The sequence below is a fragment of the Lissotriton helveticus genome, chromosome 11 (assembly GCF_964261635.1).
Source record: "Lissotriton helveticus chromosome 11, aLisHel1.1, whole genome shotgun sequence".
Taxonomy (NCBI): Eukaryota; Metazoa; Chordata; class Amphibia; order Caudata; family Salamandridae; genus Lissotriton; species Lissotriton helveticus.
Window position 1 is genome coordinate 130,326,668 of NC_136072.1, and position 18,257 is coordinate 130,344,924.

The window sequence follows — 18,257 nt, forward strand, 5'->3', positions numbered from 1 at the left end:
AGGAATGCTGCACACTAGGGAGCCCCCATAGCAGTGTGCAGGGCCCTCATAAAAAAGAACATTAAAAATAAACACATATTAATGCGGGAGAAGGAATAGAGCAAGGAAAGCAGTGCACTTGCATTGAGTGCCGAAGCACAAAGGAATAACCTCTTCACATCAGCAGTAGAGATATACAGTTCATCCTGTCATTTGAGTATTTTTCTAAAAAAAAAGGTACAGAAACACACTGTGGCCTGATTAATGTAAGGTCACTGGGGAAACACAAATATGAAAGAGCAGACCTCATTCTACAACATAAATTAGATGTGCTATTTCTTACAGAAACATGGGCAGGTCCAACATCAGACCCAGATTTTGTGGTGGCTGTCCCTCAAGGATTTGTCTCATCTAGATTGGATAGACCCATTAAGAGAGGTGGAGGACTAGCAGTAATTTATCGTGATCACTTTAAAGGTACTTTTGCTCCAGACAGCATCAGACACTCATTCTGAGGGGCTCAATTTTCAAATAAAACTGAATCCAAGAAATACCTTCAAGGGCATGTTGGTATGCCGCCCCATGGGTCAAGAGCTAGCTTCACTGCAAAACTAGATTAACTTTTAGAACCATGCCTTACTACAAAAATATTCACCATCTTGGTGGATTTTAATTTACACCTTGAGATGATGTCAGATAAGGACACAACTACTCTTATAGAAACCCTGAGTATTTTGGGGTTAAAACAGATAGTAAATAGGCCCGCTCATGAGGCTGGCCACACTCTCGATGTTTTTTTTCCCTCAGTACCTGGCTTAACAGTGAAGGAAATTTACCCTATCGTTTGGTCAGACCATTTCTTAATCACTTTTGACTACCCAGCTCAAACTGTCCCTGAAGCTTGGGTTGATAAAATGCAGCAAAACACGTACAAAGCATGGAACAAGATAGATAAAAGGATGTTAAAATTCCAATTGGAGCAGACACAGCCAACTACGAACATACAGGTGGATCAGGCTGCAGAGGAATATACTAATTGGCTAAATGATGCCTTTAAGGCTATAGTACCAACGGAAAAAACAACAGGAATCGCACTCTACCATCAGCCCCATTGTTTACTGAAGTTTTGCGACTAGAGAAACAAAACTGTCGCATGTTAGAAAGGCGCTGGAGAATAAAATACGAGGCTGAATATAAAAATAGCTACAAATATGCACTAGTCAATTATGGATGTATGACATTACAACGCATGCTTTTACATCGCATGTCTTTACAACACGGTTTTTACATCGCAAACCTTTACAACGCATAGCGCTTTGGGGTGCTGGATAGTGAAAAGTTTAATTTACTATTCCAACTCCAGTCCCCGTGGACACTAGGGAAGGTGTTGGATAGTAAATTAAACTTATTCCCTATCCTAGAGCGCCCCCCAGCGCAATGCGTTGTAATGGTTTGCGTTGTAAAACTTGCGTCGTAAAGGCACTGCGTGGTAAAAGTTGCGTTGTAAAGGATGTTTCCCGCCAATTATAAATCCCTTATGATTAACGAAAAAAAACGTCTTATTTCGTCCAACAAATTGAGCAAGCCAAAAACTCAACTCAAGAATTATTTGGGGTGGTTGAAAAGCTTACGGTCATATCAAATAAATCAACAGTTGGAAGTAGTCAAGTTCTCTGCGATAACATTGCAACTACTTTCAGGCATAAAGTCTATGACAATTATAATAATTTCTCCGCCATCTCCAATCCGCCAATCATAGTTTCCCCATCTCCAAAATCGAAGAGAACAATGTTTTTAGTTTCTCACAGGTGCATAGTGAGCTTGTGGAAAAAGTTATTCAAGAAACAAAATCGGGCTCCCCGTTGGTTCCTTGTCCCCAAGTAGTACTAAAAAGCATAGCAAAGGAGGTGAGTCCTATATTCACCAATATTTTCAATAATATGTTCCTATCAGGCTCATTCCCGGCCATCTGGAAGAAGGCAGCCATTCTCCCTTTGATAAAGAAGGCTAACCTGGATATAACCATAACAAACAACTATCGTCCAGTTGCTAGGCTACCCTTTCCCGGCGAAAATAGCTGAAAAAATAATGAACAATCAACTTACACAGTTCATTCAAGAAAAGGAACTACTTGACCCCTCTCAATTTGAATTCCGTTCAGGGCACTGTACGGAAACAGCACTAATTAAGGCTACCGAGGAGATCAGAGCAGCTATGGATCAGGGAGGTGCGGCTGTTCTGATTCTCCTCGATTTGTCGGCTGCCTTTGATACGGTGCACCATGATACACTGCTCCAGCATCTAGGAAAATTAGGAGTAAAGAACTCCGCTCTTTCTTTATTAACATCATTCTTAAAAAATAGGAAACAGACTGTGACCCTAGATCAGTTTCAAGCTGCCCCTTACGTACTCTATTGTGGGGTCCCTCAGGGGTCATCATTAAGTCCATCTCTGTTCAACATTTATGTGTCCGAATTGGCCCCCTTGGTTCAAAAATTTAGCTTTATTCTGACCTCATATGCTGATTACACTCCGATTGTAGTAGAGGTGCATAAAGATCAAACTCTACCTGCTTCACAATTACAGAATTGTATGAGGGAAGTTAGTCATTGGATGGGTAGGCAGTGCCTCAAATTGAACTCTGACAAAACCGAGGTAGTTATCTTTGGCAACCTCCGACCCATATGGGATGACTTATGGTGGCCGGTGGACATTGGAGAACTCCCGAAGCCGGTAGAAAATGCAAAGAACCTCGGGGTGTTGATTGATAACAAACTTACCTTTTCTCAGCAAACTAATGCAACAGTGACAGCTGCATTCTACCTGATAAGAAAACTGGTATAATTCCCTTTTTGGTCAAGTAATTTTTAAAGACACCCCAACAGAATCAGTTTTAACGAAGCGTGACCTTAAATCCATCTACATGGATCATGCAAAAGGAATTAGAGTGAAGGGGTATGCTACACAAAGTACTTTTAAATTGTACCTGGAACACAATTTAAGCACAGGATTCCCATCATACCTTACATTTGTCAGTATTAACTCCCATCGCTTTGTTCTGGCACGCCTGAGGCTGGGTATAGTCCACCATTTGGTGGCCTTCCCTACTGTAAAGAAGCCGGGGTCTTGCCCGTGCCCATGCGATGGGAAATCGAAACAGAGTATCTGCCACTTTTTACTACTTTGTAATTTTTATACTGGTTTTAGAAAGTTTTACCTAAAGCAACTATTTTTAGAATATAGTACGTGCGATATAAGAGCTGCAATGCAACTGTTGTTTGACCTGTCGTCCCCAAATGTGTGTTACCGTGTAGCCACTTATGTTCTCAAATGCATCGGGCACAGGAAATCAATCCTTATATGATCTCCGTTGGGAAAGACACCTATTGACCAACTGTGAGCTATTGCCAAACCTTTTGCATTTCTCTTATACACGAACTTTGGTTATTATTATGTTTTTTTAGATCCGGGTATTGATTGTCCCCTCGGTTTTGTACCTCTCTGGATTCATGCTTTTTGTACATAATTGCTGCTAAAATACGTAAGAGATTTTATAGACATTGCACTTTAGTTCCCCTTGCATATTTTTGCACATACTATTGCACTTTATGCTCAGCTTAGGCCTCTCTTTGACTTGTACTACCTCAATTAGCCTGTTTTGCACTAGACTTTAAAATTTCTGCTAAATACAACGTTCAACTTTTTGTATATTTTGCACATACTATTGCACTTTATGCCCAGCATAAGGCCTTTTGTCTAGTACCATCTTACTTGCATGCTCCGCATCAAACGTTTAAAACGGCTGCTACATATAAGTGATTATTCTATGGTATACTAATGTGATATGCTTGTACTTATTTGCTAAATTGCTGCTAAATACTATGTCCAAATTTTGCATTTTGCACATATTACTGCACTTTACGTCCAGCATGGGTTTCTTGTTTAGTACTATCCCACTTAGCATGCCTTGCACCTTAGGTTTAAATTGACGCTACATTTAGTGATTATTTTTATTTTTGGTTTTAACTTGATTGGCTGAATTAATGTAATTGTTTTAGCAAGTTTCATCATTCTTTAATCTCTTATAAAAGTAACTTCAATTGTATCCATGAATGTTGCTATATGGTTGTACTTGTACAAACCGAATAAAGCATTTTGAAACTGAAACTGAAAAAGATTATACCCTTCATCCCCTTAGACCTTAGGACAGAGTTCTTCAAACTGTGGGGCGCGCCCCACTAGGGGGGCGCGACACCATCCTTGGGGGGGCGCGCACTCCTCTCTAATTTCACACCTACTCTCTAATTTCACCTTTGTTCCCTGTGGCAAGTCGAGGGAGGGGAAATCGACGAGGCACGAAGTGCCCATGCTTTTATTATGTTTACCCTCCCAGGAGGGGGTTAATTCATTCAGCTTCAGCAAGGAGGCAGGAAGTCTCCTCTGCTAAACCGAAAACTGCCTTTCGAGGGCATTTAATTTAGGAAAAGAGGTCTGTGATGGTTTCTGATGATATTCACAGAAGCCATGGTGACGTGGGAGGCGCTGCTTTAGGTGACTGAGCCCAAATGCAAATTATGGTTCGTGAAAAAAATGGGAACAGCTCCAATTGCAAACAGGAAGCATTTAAAGTTGACACGGAGCCCGGCCCGCTTTGAAATGAAGTGAATCCATACCAAGAGCACAACATCGTAATAGAACAAAATCATCCAGAAATTGGGCAAAGTCACAACATTCAGACCATGAAACAGGACATATTGTTGCAGCCTCATTTTGACACATTTAAAGCAATTGATTTGTGGTGCTTGCCAATGGTCCCTTAACCCACATTCCTGATTGTCTGTCCCCAGAGGTGAAATACAGAAGCCTCATTAACATACAAATGGTCTTTTAAAGACCTGTGAAGTGCTTGGGTGCGGGGGGGGGGGGGGGTGCCCTGAAGCTGTCTCAGCCCGGGCACAGACAGGCAGGATGAGATGAAGAGGGTGATAGAGGGAGGGAGACAGAGGGAAGAAGGAACAAGCATTTGTAATGCAATAGGTCTCGCATTAGCAAAGTTTGAAGTTGTTGGTATTTTAAATGGCATTGTTTTTTATCTATTTGTTTTTAAAAGCGTCCGTGGTGCATTATTTATTATAGTTTTATGTAGCACTATGTTCTAACGTTGCATTAGGGGCGAATTAACACATTCCGTGCTGCTTGACTCCCGCACAATAGGAGCATCAGCTGAGAGGCCACTATTTGAATGGGCACAATAACAAAGCTGTATTTAACTGCCTTGAGGACACCTCTATTTGGAGGGTTGCAGCTAAGTACTGTAACAATTCCCGCATCTCCATGATAGTCATTTTCCTGACAGTGGGAGGACGGTGCGCAGCCGGCCCTGCTAGGGTTCAAACTCACACTCTGCAGTCTGCGAGGACGTTTCTCCAGCAGATGTGTGAACCCGCTCAGTTACCTCCTACCACCATCATGCACTCCGGCAGAAGTTATGAGGGGTCAGCTGGGCTATAGCGCACACGAATCACGATGACCATGAGGCGCTTTCAGGCACAGTCCCATCTTAAATGAGTGAGAAATGCTAAAGCAAGTAGAGGACACCTCTATTTGGAGGGTTGCAGCTAAGTACTGTAACAATTCCCTCATCTCAATGATAGATGTACTTTTTAGTGTACTTTTGATAAATATACAAATATATTTTTAAAAACGTTAAGGAAGCTAACAAGAATGCGTTCTTAAATTATAATATTAAAAGTACCTTACCGTATATTTACGTACTAAATATAGCAAGGCTTTCAGCTTTCCAATTCACCGAAGTGTCTCCGCTGGAACAAATGTTTGCAAATGCTTGCTTGTGTGTGCTTAAGTAGAGGAGCGGGAAAGGGAGGGAGAGCGAGGGAGGGAGGGAAAGGGAGGGAGAGGGATGGAGGGAAATGGAGGCAACAGAGGGAGAGCGAGGGAGGGAGGGAAAGGGAGGAGGAGGGAGAGGGAGGGAGAGAAAGGGAGGCAGACAGAGGGAGAGCGAGGGAGGGGGAGGGAGGGAAAGGAAGGCAGACAGACAGAGTGAGAGCGAGGGAGGGCGGGAAAGGGGGGAGGGAGAGGGAGGCAGACAGAGGGAGAGGGAAGGAGGGAAAGGGAGACAGAGAGAGAGAGAGGGAGACAGAGAAAGTGAGACAGAAAGTGGGAGACGAAGAGAGGGAGAGGGAGGGAAACAGAGGGAGAGTGAGGGAAACAGGGAAACAGACAAGAGTTAGACAAAGAGAGGGAAGGGGAGGGAGACAGAGAAAGGGAGACAGACAGAGGGAGACAAGGAGAGGGAGGGAGACCGAGAAAGGGAGAGGGAGACAGAGAAAGGGAGAGAGAGGGAGACAGAGGGTGACAGACAGAGGGAGGGGGAGGGCGACAGAGTGAGGAGGGCGACAGAGTGAGGAGGGTAGGAGAGAGAGAGAGAGGGAGAGAGAGAGAGAGGGAGACAGAGAGAGAGGGACAGACAGAGAGGGAGTGAGACAGTCAGAGTGAGTGAGACAGAGAGGGAGTGAGAGGAAGTGAGACAGTCTGAGTAAGACAGAGGGAGAGAGGGAGGGAGAGAGATGGAGAGAGATGGAGAGAGAGAGAGAGAGAGAGAGAGATGTGTGTATGCCTGGTCTGGTGGCTCAGTGGATGAAGGCGTCTGCTGCAGGGACCTCTGTTCAACCTCAGCTTTTTTTTGTTTTCTCTAGCCCCGCCCCCTCCCCCACTTACCCTGCCCCCACCGGTGCGGCCCTCGGACACAAACCACACTGTAAATTTGGCCCCCGAGAGAAAGTTTGTGACTACCCATGGTTTAACACATTTGAAACCCTACTCTGCCCTCAATAGCATTCTGAGTTACTTCAAGTGTCTTGGAATGCACCTTGCATTCAGACAACTCGCTTCTCATTCTCAAAAATCCATCCCCAGATTGAGCGTCTGTGAGGAAAAATGGGCACACCCGTCACATTTATGTTGGTGGTGTTATCAATCAATGTCATGTGTAAAACAAAGCATCCTAGTAAAAATAATTTGCGCACATTTTATCTAGGAAAATGGTGGTTTGAGCTATGTAATAATCTGTCATTTCAGCACACCCACTCACAAACCTGCACTTAACTAAACACTCTTAATATGTTGGACATTATATGCTGGATATGGCCCCGGATTTGGTACGGCGGTAAATTATGTAGTGTACCAGATTCCAGAAATTTCTGTCAGGTTTTGGGGGGGGGGGGGGCAACAGCTGAAAAAAGTGAGCTGGGGGGCTCAACCTACAAAAGTTTGAAGACCTCTGCCTTAGGAGGACGATGGTAACAATGTTAGTGCTTTAAAAATTAGATTACTGAAATGGCCTCTATCCTGGGTTACAGAAGCAACACTTGAAAAAACTGCAAATGGTACAGAATTCCGCTGTTAGGCTCTTGCTGGATGTACCAAAATATCAGTCTGTCTCAGAGGACATGCGGAAACTCCACTGGTTACCAGTGATTCGGCGCATCAAATTCAAAGTACTTTGCCTTGCTTACAAGGCATCGAACAATATTGGGCCAGAGCCACTAAAAAGTTAGTTAGCATAGTACCACCCAGGTAGATGTTTAAGGTCTACCAGCGGCAGGTTGATGCTGGTCCCTAAAATTCGTACGGCAAATTGGGGTGGCCAAAGTATAAGCTACTGTACAGCTTAACTCTGGAATACTCTCCCAGTAGATATACGAGCGGCCAACACACTCATCACCTTCAGAAAAAGTCTGAAAAGCTGGTTGTTTAACTAAGTTCACTGAATCCATTCCCTTTTCTTTTTCTTCTGTCATGGCTACTTAGGTCCAGCGCAAAGACACCTTCGGGTATTCGTGTGCTTTAGAAATCATATTAACATAACATAACATATAGCACCACTGTCGTGAAAAATGTTCAAGCGCTTCTCAGACAACTGAGATACATATGCATGATATAATTACAGAGAACTTTTAAACCATAGATCAGCAAGGAGAAAAGGAGACTGCTTGACAACAAACAATTAAACTATACATAAGCAAGGAGGGGAAAAGGAGCATTTGTGAGTGGGGTAAGGAATGCCAAGAGAGGGTTCTGAAGAGCAAGAATGGTACTGAAAGGAAGATGCAAGAGTAGTGGGAGACGGACACAAAGTTCAACAATAAGACGCCCATGATGTTAAGTCGGGCATCGCTTAAAGGGGGAGTAACAGTCATTTAGGTAATTGCCTAAGCTGTCTACGGAGCAGGATGGTTTTAAGTTTTTTTAAAGTTTTTTTTACGGAAGGTCTGGATGTTGGACACCTTACTTAGCTTGGCCTGTAGAGCATTCCATAAGGTAGGTGTAGAACTAAAGAAGGTGTGTTGTTCAGCTTCTGTGGATCTGAATTGTGAGGATTCTAGAGTACGAGTTCATGTCGCAGGATTTAGAACCCCTTGAAATAGTATGAAGATCAGCTAAGTAGATCGTTTTGCCTGAATGAAGAGCCTTATATGTTGAGCAGTAACATTTGAACTGTAATTGTGGTCAAACAGCAATGCTTCTGGGCATGACAAACTTGAGAATTGGGAGGAAATCCATAGAATTAGAATGAGGGGTTTGAGAATTACAAGAAGGCCGTCCAATCATAAGCAATGGGCGGAGTCGGAGTCCTTTCAATGTGTTTTGTGTTGTAGACAATTGGTCTTTGACAACAAGCAGCTAAAGATTTCTGTAGGTCAAAACCTAAAAATGGACAAGGTTCGAGTGTTTCATTGATTGTTACTCTAGCTGTAATAGTGTTTCCATGACTTAATTGTTCACGGTGACATCAATATGACATATTCAACATTTTATGCTGTAGTATCCCTAACCATTGTTTTCTTAAGCTTCTCTGTTCTTTGACTCTTGTGTATTGGGCATTTTTAATACTCTTGGAAAACTTGATGTATTTTTAAGTTATTAGTAAAAATGGATTTCTGCTACCACACTTAACATTTCAGTTATTCTGTTTCATATTTGATAATTGTTGCATTATATTTGTTTCTGACCATTAAGAAGCACCTATGTCGACGTAAACACTAAAGTGGTTTGAAAGTGAATGTAACTTTTTTTGAAGGATTTTATATTTTTAAATGCTTCATAGACACACAATTTTTTTTTAATCCAGGATCACACAGTGTGGACAAGTGCTGGTGTCAGAATAGAACCCAGGAAGCCTGAGGCTACAAACCTTAATTTAGTCACTACATCCTATTTTCTCCAAAGTAAAGGTTAGCAAGTGTATATGGAAACCATGATGTCCCTACATGCTGGTACTTCTGAATGAACAAGGAATGGTGCAGAGTTGGTTATACATGCTTGTCGGGCATGTGCCACGGATGTGCCTTTTCATATTGTCTTGTCAGGCTCTTCCTCACAGAGAGGCCCACTTGGACATGTTTTTGGCATATATCCTATGTAAGAGTTTATTTAGCGCCAGTATGCATCGCTAGGCTGTCCGATATGACTACAAGATGATTTTCCTAGCTAACCTACAGGGAAAAGTCAAGAATATTTGATGCAGAGGCAAGGATGCTCATTTCATTTGCTGCTGACAGCAACATGTAAACATATATTACCCACTTCAGAGTATCTACTAGACAAATGTCGACCTACTAAACTGATCATCAAACAAAGCATTTAAGTACTTTACAGGATCATATTCTTTGGGCAGACCATACTATTTACGATCTTTCTTGGAAGCACAGGAAAAAATACTTTTTCACGTGTGATTGTTATACATCTGTAGAGTAGAATTTGAAGGCTGCATAAGAGGACTTATTGAACAAAACCATGTCTGTTGTCTCTGTGCCCTCTGCTTGGAGGCCATAGACCTTATCATAAGTGTTTGTGCTGCGCCACCATGTTTGTGGAAAAAATCTATTAATTAATCTTTAATAAAGAGTCATGCAGAACACTGCACTCAGCAGTTAAACTAAGTGTCTCTGTTGAAAATATTTATATTATCAGTCGAGCAGAAATATTTTGGAAGTTTGCATTTTAACATTTATATTCAGAAAATTATGCATCTCACTTATCGTGACAGGCTGCTTATTGAAGCCAGTTAAGTCGCGGGTTAAAGGAGAGGAACTGCTGGCGGGAGGTACGAACATGAAGCGCAAACATTTTCGGCCAGGAAACTGGGACCAAAATTAACTCCTTCCTGTACAACCCGAAAACTATTCAGCAGAACATTCCTGTCGCGTTCAAGTGAATCCAGCATTAATACTTTGAAATTACTTGAACATACCAAGTTACCGTATGATATCACTGTTTGTTTGACAAAGGTCACGGAGTACACAGATTCAATACTGATAACATGGAAACATTTATCACTTTTATAATAGGGAGCATATGAGAAACTTCTGGACTCCCACTACTAATTATGGAATCGAAATCATAAGAGAGTCTTCACTTTGAAATAGTGGCTACCCCCAAATTATCGTAATATACAAATTATTTTTTGATACTTAGCGGCATATAGTGACACAATATCGACAACGTTAACTCTGAGATCAATACACAGTTTCACCAGCGCTGCTATTAGGGTTGGCTTGGAGTCACATTTAACATCAACAGCAGACACATACTTTGAATAAGCCCTGAAGAAGTCCCACGAGGGATGAAACGCGTTGGCAAGCAATTGTGTGGTGCTTTTAAATGAACAAGTGATTCTCAATAAAAGATTCATTCAAGATACATCACTTTTTCATGCTTTCTTCTAGGAAGCTATTTTGTTTTCAATATATTTTTCTATTGTCTAAACGTGATGTACTAGGACATTCATATAAAAGAATACTTATTCTTCTCGGGTGCAGAGTCACTCTTTAGTTGTTGATAGTGGTGGTTTATGTTTGGGATGTATGTGGGTCACATTCCAGACCAACTGCACCGAGGCTTAGTGCTGATCTAAGAGGCCTAATAGGTAGTGACGTTTGGTGCTGGGCCGTTAAAGCTCTGACCCGCTTTCTTTGGTAGTACCATACTATTTACGATCGTTCTTGGAGGCACAGGAAAAAATGACTTTTTCACATGTGATTGTTATACATCCATCCAACGGGAGAGGTGTGGCGCCGCGGCCAGGGCGACTGACGCTGGAATCTGGGGACCACGGTTCGATCCCCGGCGCCAGCAGCAGGTTAGCCCAGCACCATGTGACTCTGGGCAATAGCTCGCTTAATCTTCCCGACGGCCCCCAGCGCCTAGAGACCCTTACGGGTGATTGTGCGCTTTACAAATGTGGACTTTACTTTACTTTATTTAGTAGAATTTGAAGGCTGCATAAGAGGAGCTATTGAACCAAACCATGTCTGTTGTCTCTGTTCCCTCTGTTCCCTCTGCTTAGAGACCATAGACCTTATCATAAGTGTTTGTGCTGCGCTACTATGTTTGTGGAAAAAATCCATTCATTAATCTTTAATGAAGAGTCATGCGGAACCATGCACTCAGCAGTAAAACTTAGTTTCTCTGTTGAAAGTATTCATATTATCAGTCGAGCAGTGATATTTTGGAAGTTTGGATTTTAACTTTTATATTCAGAAAATGATGCATCGCATTTAACGTAACAGGCAGCTTAATCCACATTAATTGTCTGGCAATTATATATTCAACTTAATATTTGATTTATGACTTAATATGGGTGAAATAATCTTATTCTCCTTGTCCCTGAAATAATCTTGACTTTTCTTTCAAGTTCACTCAGGAAATCGTCATTGTTTGTCCAAATTTCGAGATACGAACCATGCGAAGTTTAAAGCTCACTTTTGTGCAATACTACCATTACGGATTGATTTAAAGTAAAACCTCTTAAAACTGGTCAGTAGACTGATCAGTGGCCATAAAGATATCTTCTCATGGCTTCTGGAATAAAAAATTCGGTAGCCAGCCATATCATCTCTTTAGGTTGATGCCAGTGTGTGAGAAGACACATGTGGAAAAAGGTTTACTTGCTGAAATCAATAACTGGGAATCCATAGTAGATCAAATGTCCTTCGCATACACAGCCAAGCAATTTACCACAAACATTTGGTTCCTCAACAAATTACAGTGAATACATGGTAAATAAGTCATCATCACTATGATGTAAACACAAAAACGCGACACCAACCAACCTGTTAATATACACTACCTTAAACACATGCACGCCTTTATCTATGCATGAATATCATTTACTTTGGGAGATACTACTTACACATGCAGGTATTTATATCGTAATGGCTCTTCACTGCGGTCTCTAAGCATTGCACTCTGAGTTGCATAAAAACTATCTCTATGAGCCGGACAGATCTTGCCCTAACAACAAACCTGTATGGCAGTGGAATAAAAAAAAAATATTTGCTTGTAATTACATTTTGTCTGTAATCATTGTACTACCATTACAGAGCGTAAGGTCCTGATGTAACATTCTTCTTTTAAGAGTACTTGCATAAGTGGATAGACACGCCATAGTGAGACTCCATGCACAGTTTTTTCGCATGTTGAATTGTGCAGATTGGTCTCGTGTGCCTCCCATCACCACGCACTGTACGCTTACCTTAGTAAAAAAAAATAATTTTGCTTTTTGCCCCCACTTTTTTTAATGAAAAGATACTTGTGTAAAAATGATGAAAAAAGAAAAGTAATAAAATGCACATTTATGGCGCATATTTTATTTTTCGAGTGATGATTTTTGTTTTTGTTTCACAAGTACACTATAATTTGGAAGTAGGGTCATCCCCAATTGAGTTCTTTAAGGAGACTTTCTCAAAAACAATTTTTAGGTAATTCTACTCCTAAATTGCGATAGACAAAGACCTCAATTTATGTAACTTGTTTTTCAGAAATTGATCACATGTTTTTTGGACTAAAATTAAAAAAAAAGTAAATAAAAATATGCAGTGGGCTTGAGGGTGCAGCAGGAGATAGAGCCGACAGGCTGCAGTGGAAATAAGGGGGTACAGGAGACTGAGACCCATGGTAGCAGGAGCACAGAAAGCAGTGGGAGCCATTAAAGGCAACAGCTGGGGGAGGGCATATAGGAGACATGAAGCAGAGGAGACTTTGACCCATTGGAGGCATGCTTCTGCAGGAGACAGACTCTTGCATGGGGATTGCACAACTGATGAAAGCTGCTTGGAAGGGAAGCTACAGGAGACTGATGAGGTGTGGGGAGCTGGTATAGCGATCCCTTTGACTGGGACTTGCAAACACTTGCTTGTGTCTAGAAGGTTTTCTGCATCATGCTGATTAGGGCAAATAAAGACCTTAACTCCTTGCTGTTCACCCTCAGTTCATTGGCCCAGCAGCAGCACAGTGCAAGTTACCGTCCACTGTACCAATTTCCGTTTACAATTTGTAGGGGCTTTTGTAAAATGTGCACGTATTTTTATATGTGCATTTTCAAATAGCAATGTTTTCAAACAGCAAAGTCAAAAATTCTTGGGGTGCCTCAAAGAAGCGCACTTCAGTGACGGGGTTTGCGTGCCAATGCTTTACCCAAATGCTTTATATTCATTTTTCATCTTTGTGTGTTTAAACGGTCTTCTGAGTAATAGGAATATTGCCCGGCGCAACAGTCTGTTACTGGTCCTCACCAGTGTAGTTAATATAATTTATCAACAATGATAAAAAATCTTGTACTGATTCCTTGTGTCTTTCTATATTTTTATTCTTTTGATGAGTCGGTGAATACAGCAGTACAGCTAAGCACTACAGCTAACAAGTGTTTGACACTCACTAGAGCTTCTTAAGGGCTGTTAAAAACAGAAATCAACAATCCGTTTTTTAGTATATAAATTAAAAACCTATTTGACAAATTTTAATACAAACAATAATTCTCTTTCTTTAAAAAACAATGTATACACGTATAATGATTGCGTGTCTTACAAAATATACATTCTTATGCTTTTTTTAAGCATACATAACACATAAAATCACATTCTAATTGTACAATCTATACTACTATAATCTATACTACTATTATAAAGAGAGAACTTGTACCTTTTGGCCAGGTAAGCTCGGGAACCACAGCGCCAATCCACACACCCAATACATTGTTGGAATCCTCAGGGTGTGTAGATGGACATAGGCGACATTAAATAAAAAAAAAAAAACTACATCAAAAAATTTAATTTTGAAAACAAAGTAGTCCGCTAAAACAAGCGCCGGCCGCGGCGTAGCGCTGACCGCGACCTAGACGTAATGACGAGATGCGGGGAGGAGCGGTGACGTGCGGCAAGGAGTGGCGGTAGAGTCTGGAGTGGGCGGCGGCTCAGGTAAGCGGCGTCGAGTAGTGGCGGTGAAGTCCGTTGTGGGCAGCTCTGTAAGGCAAAGGCAAAGGGAGGCGGGAGGGTCGAGGCGGGAGGCGGGAGGCGGGCTGGGCTATGTCGGGGCGGGCGGCGGCGAGGCGGGAGGCGGGAGGGATGCGGTCTGGGCAATGTCGGTGCGGGCGTGCACAGAGCCTTAAAATGCTGCCCCAAGCCCCCTTCTCCCCCGGGCAATGCCGGGGCGGGCTGCTAGTAAAGGATAAAGGAAGAACTTTCAGCCTTTGAGGCGGGTAAACTCGGGAACCACAGCGCCAATCCACACACCCAATACACAGTTGGAATCGTCAGGGTGTGTAGATGGTTATAGGCTATATAAATTTAAAAAAAAAGTGATTAAAAAAACTTACAGGAAAAAAAAGTAGTCCCTCCAAAGTAGCGCCGGCCGCGACGTGCGTGCTCACGTCAGGAGCGTGGGGAGGAGCGGCGCCCAGGAGCGCGACGAGGAGCGGCGCACATGGCGAGGGGGAGGAGTGGTGACGTGGGGAGCAGCGGACAGGCCAGCAGCGGTGCGAGCAGCGGACAGGCTGGAGGAGCGGCGGCTGAGGTAAGGGAGCAGCGGACATGGCGCGGGGAGCAGCGGTGACGTGAGGAGCAGCGGACAGGCCAGCGGCGGTGCGAGCAGCGGACAGGCGGAAGGAGCGGCTGCTCAGGTAAGGGGACCCATGTCGGGGCAGGCGGGGGTCGGGGCAGGCGGGGGTCGGGGCAGGCGGGGGACGGGCTGGGCGGGGGCCCGGGCTGCTGCACAATGTCGGGGCGGGCGGGGGGCGGGGAAGCCTGTTGCACCCGGACAAGGTCGGGACGGGCTGCTAGTATTAACATACAAAACCATTTCTAGGACTTCCCACATTGATGTAAAATGTGAGGTCATAAGCAGTACATTGCGGGGGCGCAAGTTATAGTTGGCTCAGGTAACTGTAACTGCAGAATTTCCCTGGTTTTGTACGAGTGAAATGTGAGCCTAAATATAACGTCCTTGTAACCTGTTTTCTTTTTCTCCAGCCAATGAAATAAAAAATAAAAAAATATATATATATATATATATATATAATAAAGTGAGTTCTTAAATATGAAGTAAGAAACATTCATGCCCCCACCTTGGTGACAATGCTATTAGTGAACTAAGAAGCACGTCGCTGGTCATGTGTACCCTAAATATGGGCTAGATTGCTGTACATGGAGCAAACGTTTAGACTGTTAAACAAATTAGTGTTTTAATACAACTGTCATTCTGAACTCACACGTGAAATTTCTTTCTCGTGTGATAATGATGAAAAAGGTTAGTTGCACAAATTGAGACCAGTTTTTGGGTGAAGGTCATAACTGTAGGGTTGAATAGATTGTTAACCTGCAGGTCTGGTAACATTTTTATATTTTTGAGGCCTGCATATGGTCCAGTCAGTGAAAGATACTGTGCCACTGGAACATTTTTTTTCTTCTTTTTAAATGAGTGCCTATATAACCTGGTGTTTAATGTGTTTTTGTAGGATTTACCATGGTGACTACATGCAGTGTTTCATAATTTAAATGCATTCCCTGTGAAGAAATAATAACATGCACACATCCGCTACACCGTGAAGCAGCTCTTGTTTACGTGTTTTGGGTTTACCTTCTACGGTGGTTATTTAAAAAAAAAAAATATTGCTGTTAAAATAGTGTAGCGACTTTGTATACCTGTTGTTACTATATTGCAATTGTTTTACACCACCCACTCTTGATTCCTCGCTATTGAGTGGGTCAAGCGTGTAGGAACTCAGTCCAGGAAGGAGAAGAGTGACAGATCTCCATTACCCTAACTCCCCTTTACTTGTACTTCACTTCCATGGTCCACCTGCCCAGACAACCCCTCCCACCCACTGCATTCTCCCGGATTATTGACTGGCATTTTGGCTGGGAGGAATGTGGTAAGTACAGAATTTAGCTGGGAAGTACGGGGTCTGCATGTAAGTGAATAGACTGAGTAAGGATGTGGCTATATTTTCCCCCATCCTCCTTGGGCCTGTTTCAGTTGTTCCCCCGCTGTGGTAGCCTACTGGGTGTTGATTGGACGTAATCGTTGGCGAGGAGCGTGGGTCCCTTCGTTTCTATTGATCGTTTGATACCTCCCCCTTACTCCTCATCCATTGACGATAATTTGGGCAGTAGGAAATGTTTGTTTGGATTCCTTACCATGGAGTATGGCAAAAATCCATCCATGGGATTCTTGATTAAAGGTTGCCCAAAAGATTGAGAAGACTGGGACAAGCTATTAATAAGTTATGAGAAAGGGTGGAGGCTGTTGGGCGGCACTCTTCACAGGAAGGATACAGCTGTGCAGACAGGGCTTAATTTGTGAAAACATTTGTGCCAGGGACCTTTATAGGAGGACACTACGCCTTGCACATATCTGTTGTCCCTGCCAGTGCTGCCAATGACCGTGCCAACACAACAACTAACCATCACACTCTTACAAGTGTCACAATTCCTACTATTCTAGGCCCCCAAAGCTATAAGCATGGCTTGGGAGGCAGGTATTCGTCATTGTAAATGTAAACTGTATAAATAAGCAGCTGTTGTGCTCATACCGAAATTAGTCAGACAGCGCTACCATGTGGCAGAATGTCATATGCTCTGGTGCTGGCAATTAACCCCTTAAGTGCTGACGTCGGCCGTTGGACGTCGCGAGCACTACCTTCGTAGTGCTGCGCACGTCCAATGGCTGACGCAGCCCGCCCATTTTGCGGAAGTGCCGCACTGGCGCGGAATCGCGGCCACCGCGAACGGGTTAAGTGCCGGTGCTGAGCACTGTAAACAACCTGCTCAAATTAAGTACTGTGTGCAGGTTGTTTGTGGAAAGAAGATTCTGTGGTATTATAGGTGTTTTATCCTATAATTAGATCTTTCTGGAAAATAATATTTATATCATAACTAAATAACTTCAACGATCAAAATTCATTTAAAATATGCATATCGTGGCAATGCAGAGTTGTGTGATGAATTTCAGCTGAAGTATTTGCAAATGTTTACCAACATGCAAAATTAATGCTCTGAACACCCATTTATTTTCCTTGAGTTTTGGTACTTTGGTCCAGCGTTTTACATCAGTTTTTGTATCATTATTATTTTTTAATCGTGATAAGGATAACTTGTTTTTTTAAATAGCACTTGCTTCGGTAGTTTTACAGTTCTCTAATTCACAGGATTTCTCATTCTCATACGTAACACAGTTTTGTATTACCGATGGATATATGGTCGGATAAGTTAGCGTACTTTTACCCTGTTGGAATGACGTGTATGACGCACAGAGAGCAGCAGGTTAAGCTCGCCAAGCTATTTTGCAGACTAAAAACTGATGAGGAATTATTTTAAAATCCACATATTATAAAAAAAAAAAATGTTTTCTTTTATTCTTCAGGAAATTGGAGTCAACATGGAGTACATGACCGGACCTCCCACTAGCAGCCAAGGAAACATGTATGTCAACTGCTTTGCTATTAAATATTGAAATAAAATGTGGCCTACATAAGTAGAATTCTATTGCTTCTCTCCAGGGCATATAACTTCTTCAATGTGCTTGATGCTCAGATTGTGTGCTGGAATACTTGAAAGAATGCCTTTCAACGTGTGCTTCAAACAGGGCTTCCTATTCTTTGTCCAGAAGCCATAGGTTCTTGCAGACACCGTGTCATTTTAGCAATTGTAAACCTGTCTAAAGTGCACATAATATTGCGTTTGCAGGTTCGTCTTGCCTCTAAGTGCAAGTGTAATTGTGCAAGCTGATTAAAAGATAAGTGCAAAGATTAGTACGTTTACTAAACTGGTCAGTTATATCCGTTTTAGTTAGCCTTCTATTCTTTCAATGTTTATCTTTCATTTGTATAAGACACTCAATAACACAAAGTCAGGAGTAGCTTAATCTTTCTATATTTGGTCTGTGCCCAATAGTGCACAACCTATTTTTTTAAGCTAGATTAA

At 42.4% G+C, this 18,257-nt stretch overlaps 1 protein-coding gene across 1 annotated transcript in view; it reads left to right on the forward strand.

Annotated features, from left to right (window-relative positions):
• The window catches only part of NMD3 (NMD3 ribosome export adaptor), a 110,965-nt gene that overhangs the window by 4,694 nt on the left and 88,014 nt on the right, over positions 1-18,257 (forward strand). Inside the window, exon 2 of the mRNA XM_078668096.1 lies at positions 17,698-17,756. Within this exon, the coding sequence (XP_078524222.1) occupies positions 17,713-17,756 (44 nt within the window). The 5' untranslated portion in view covers positions 17,698-17,712. The remainder of the gene's footprint in view (positions 1-17,697; positions 17,757-18,257) is intronic.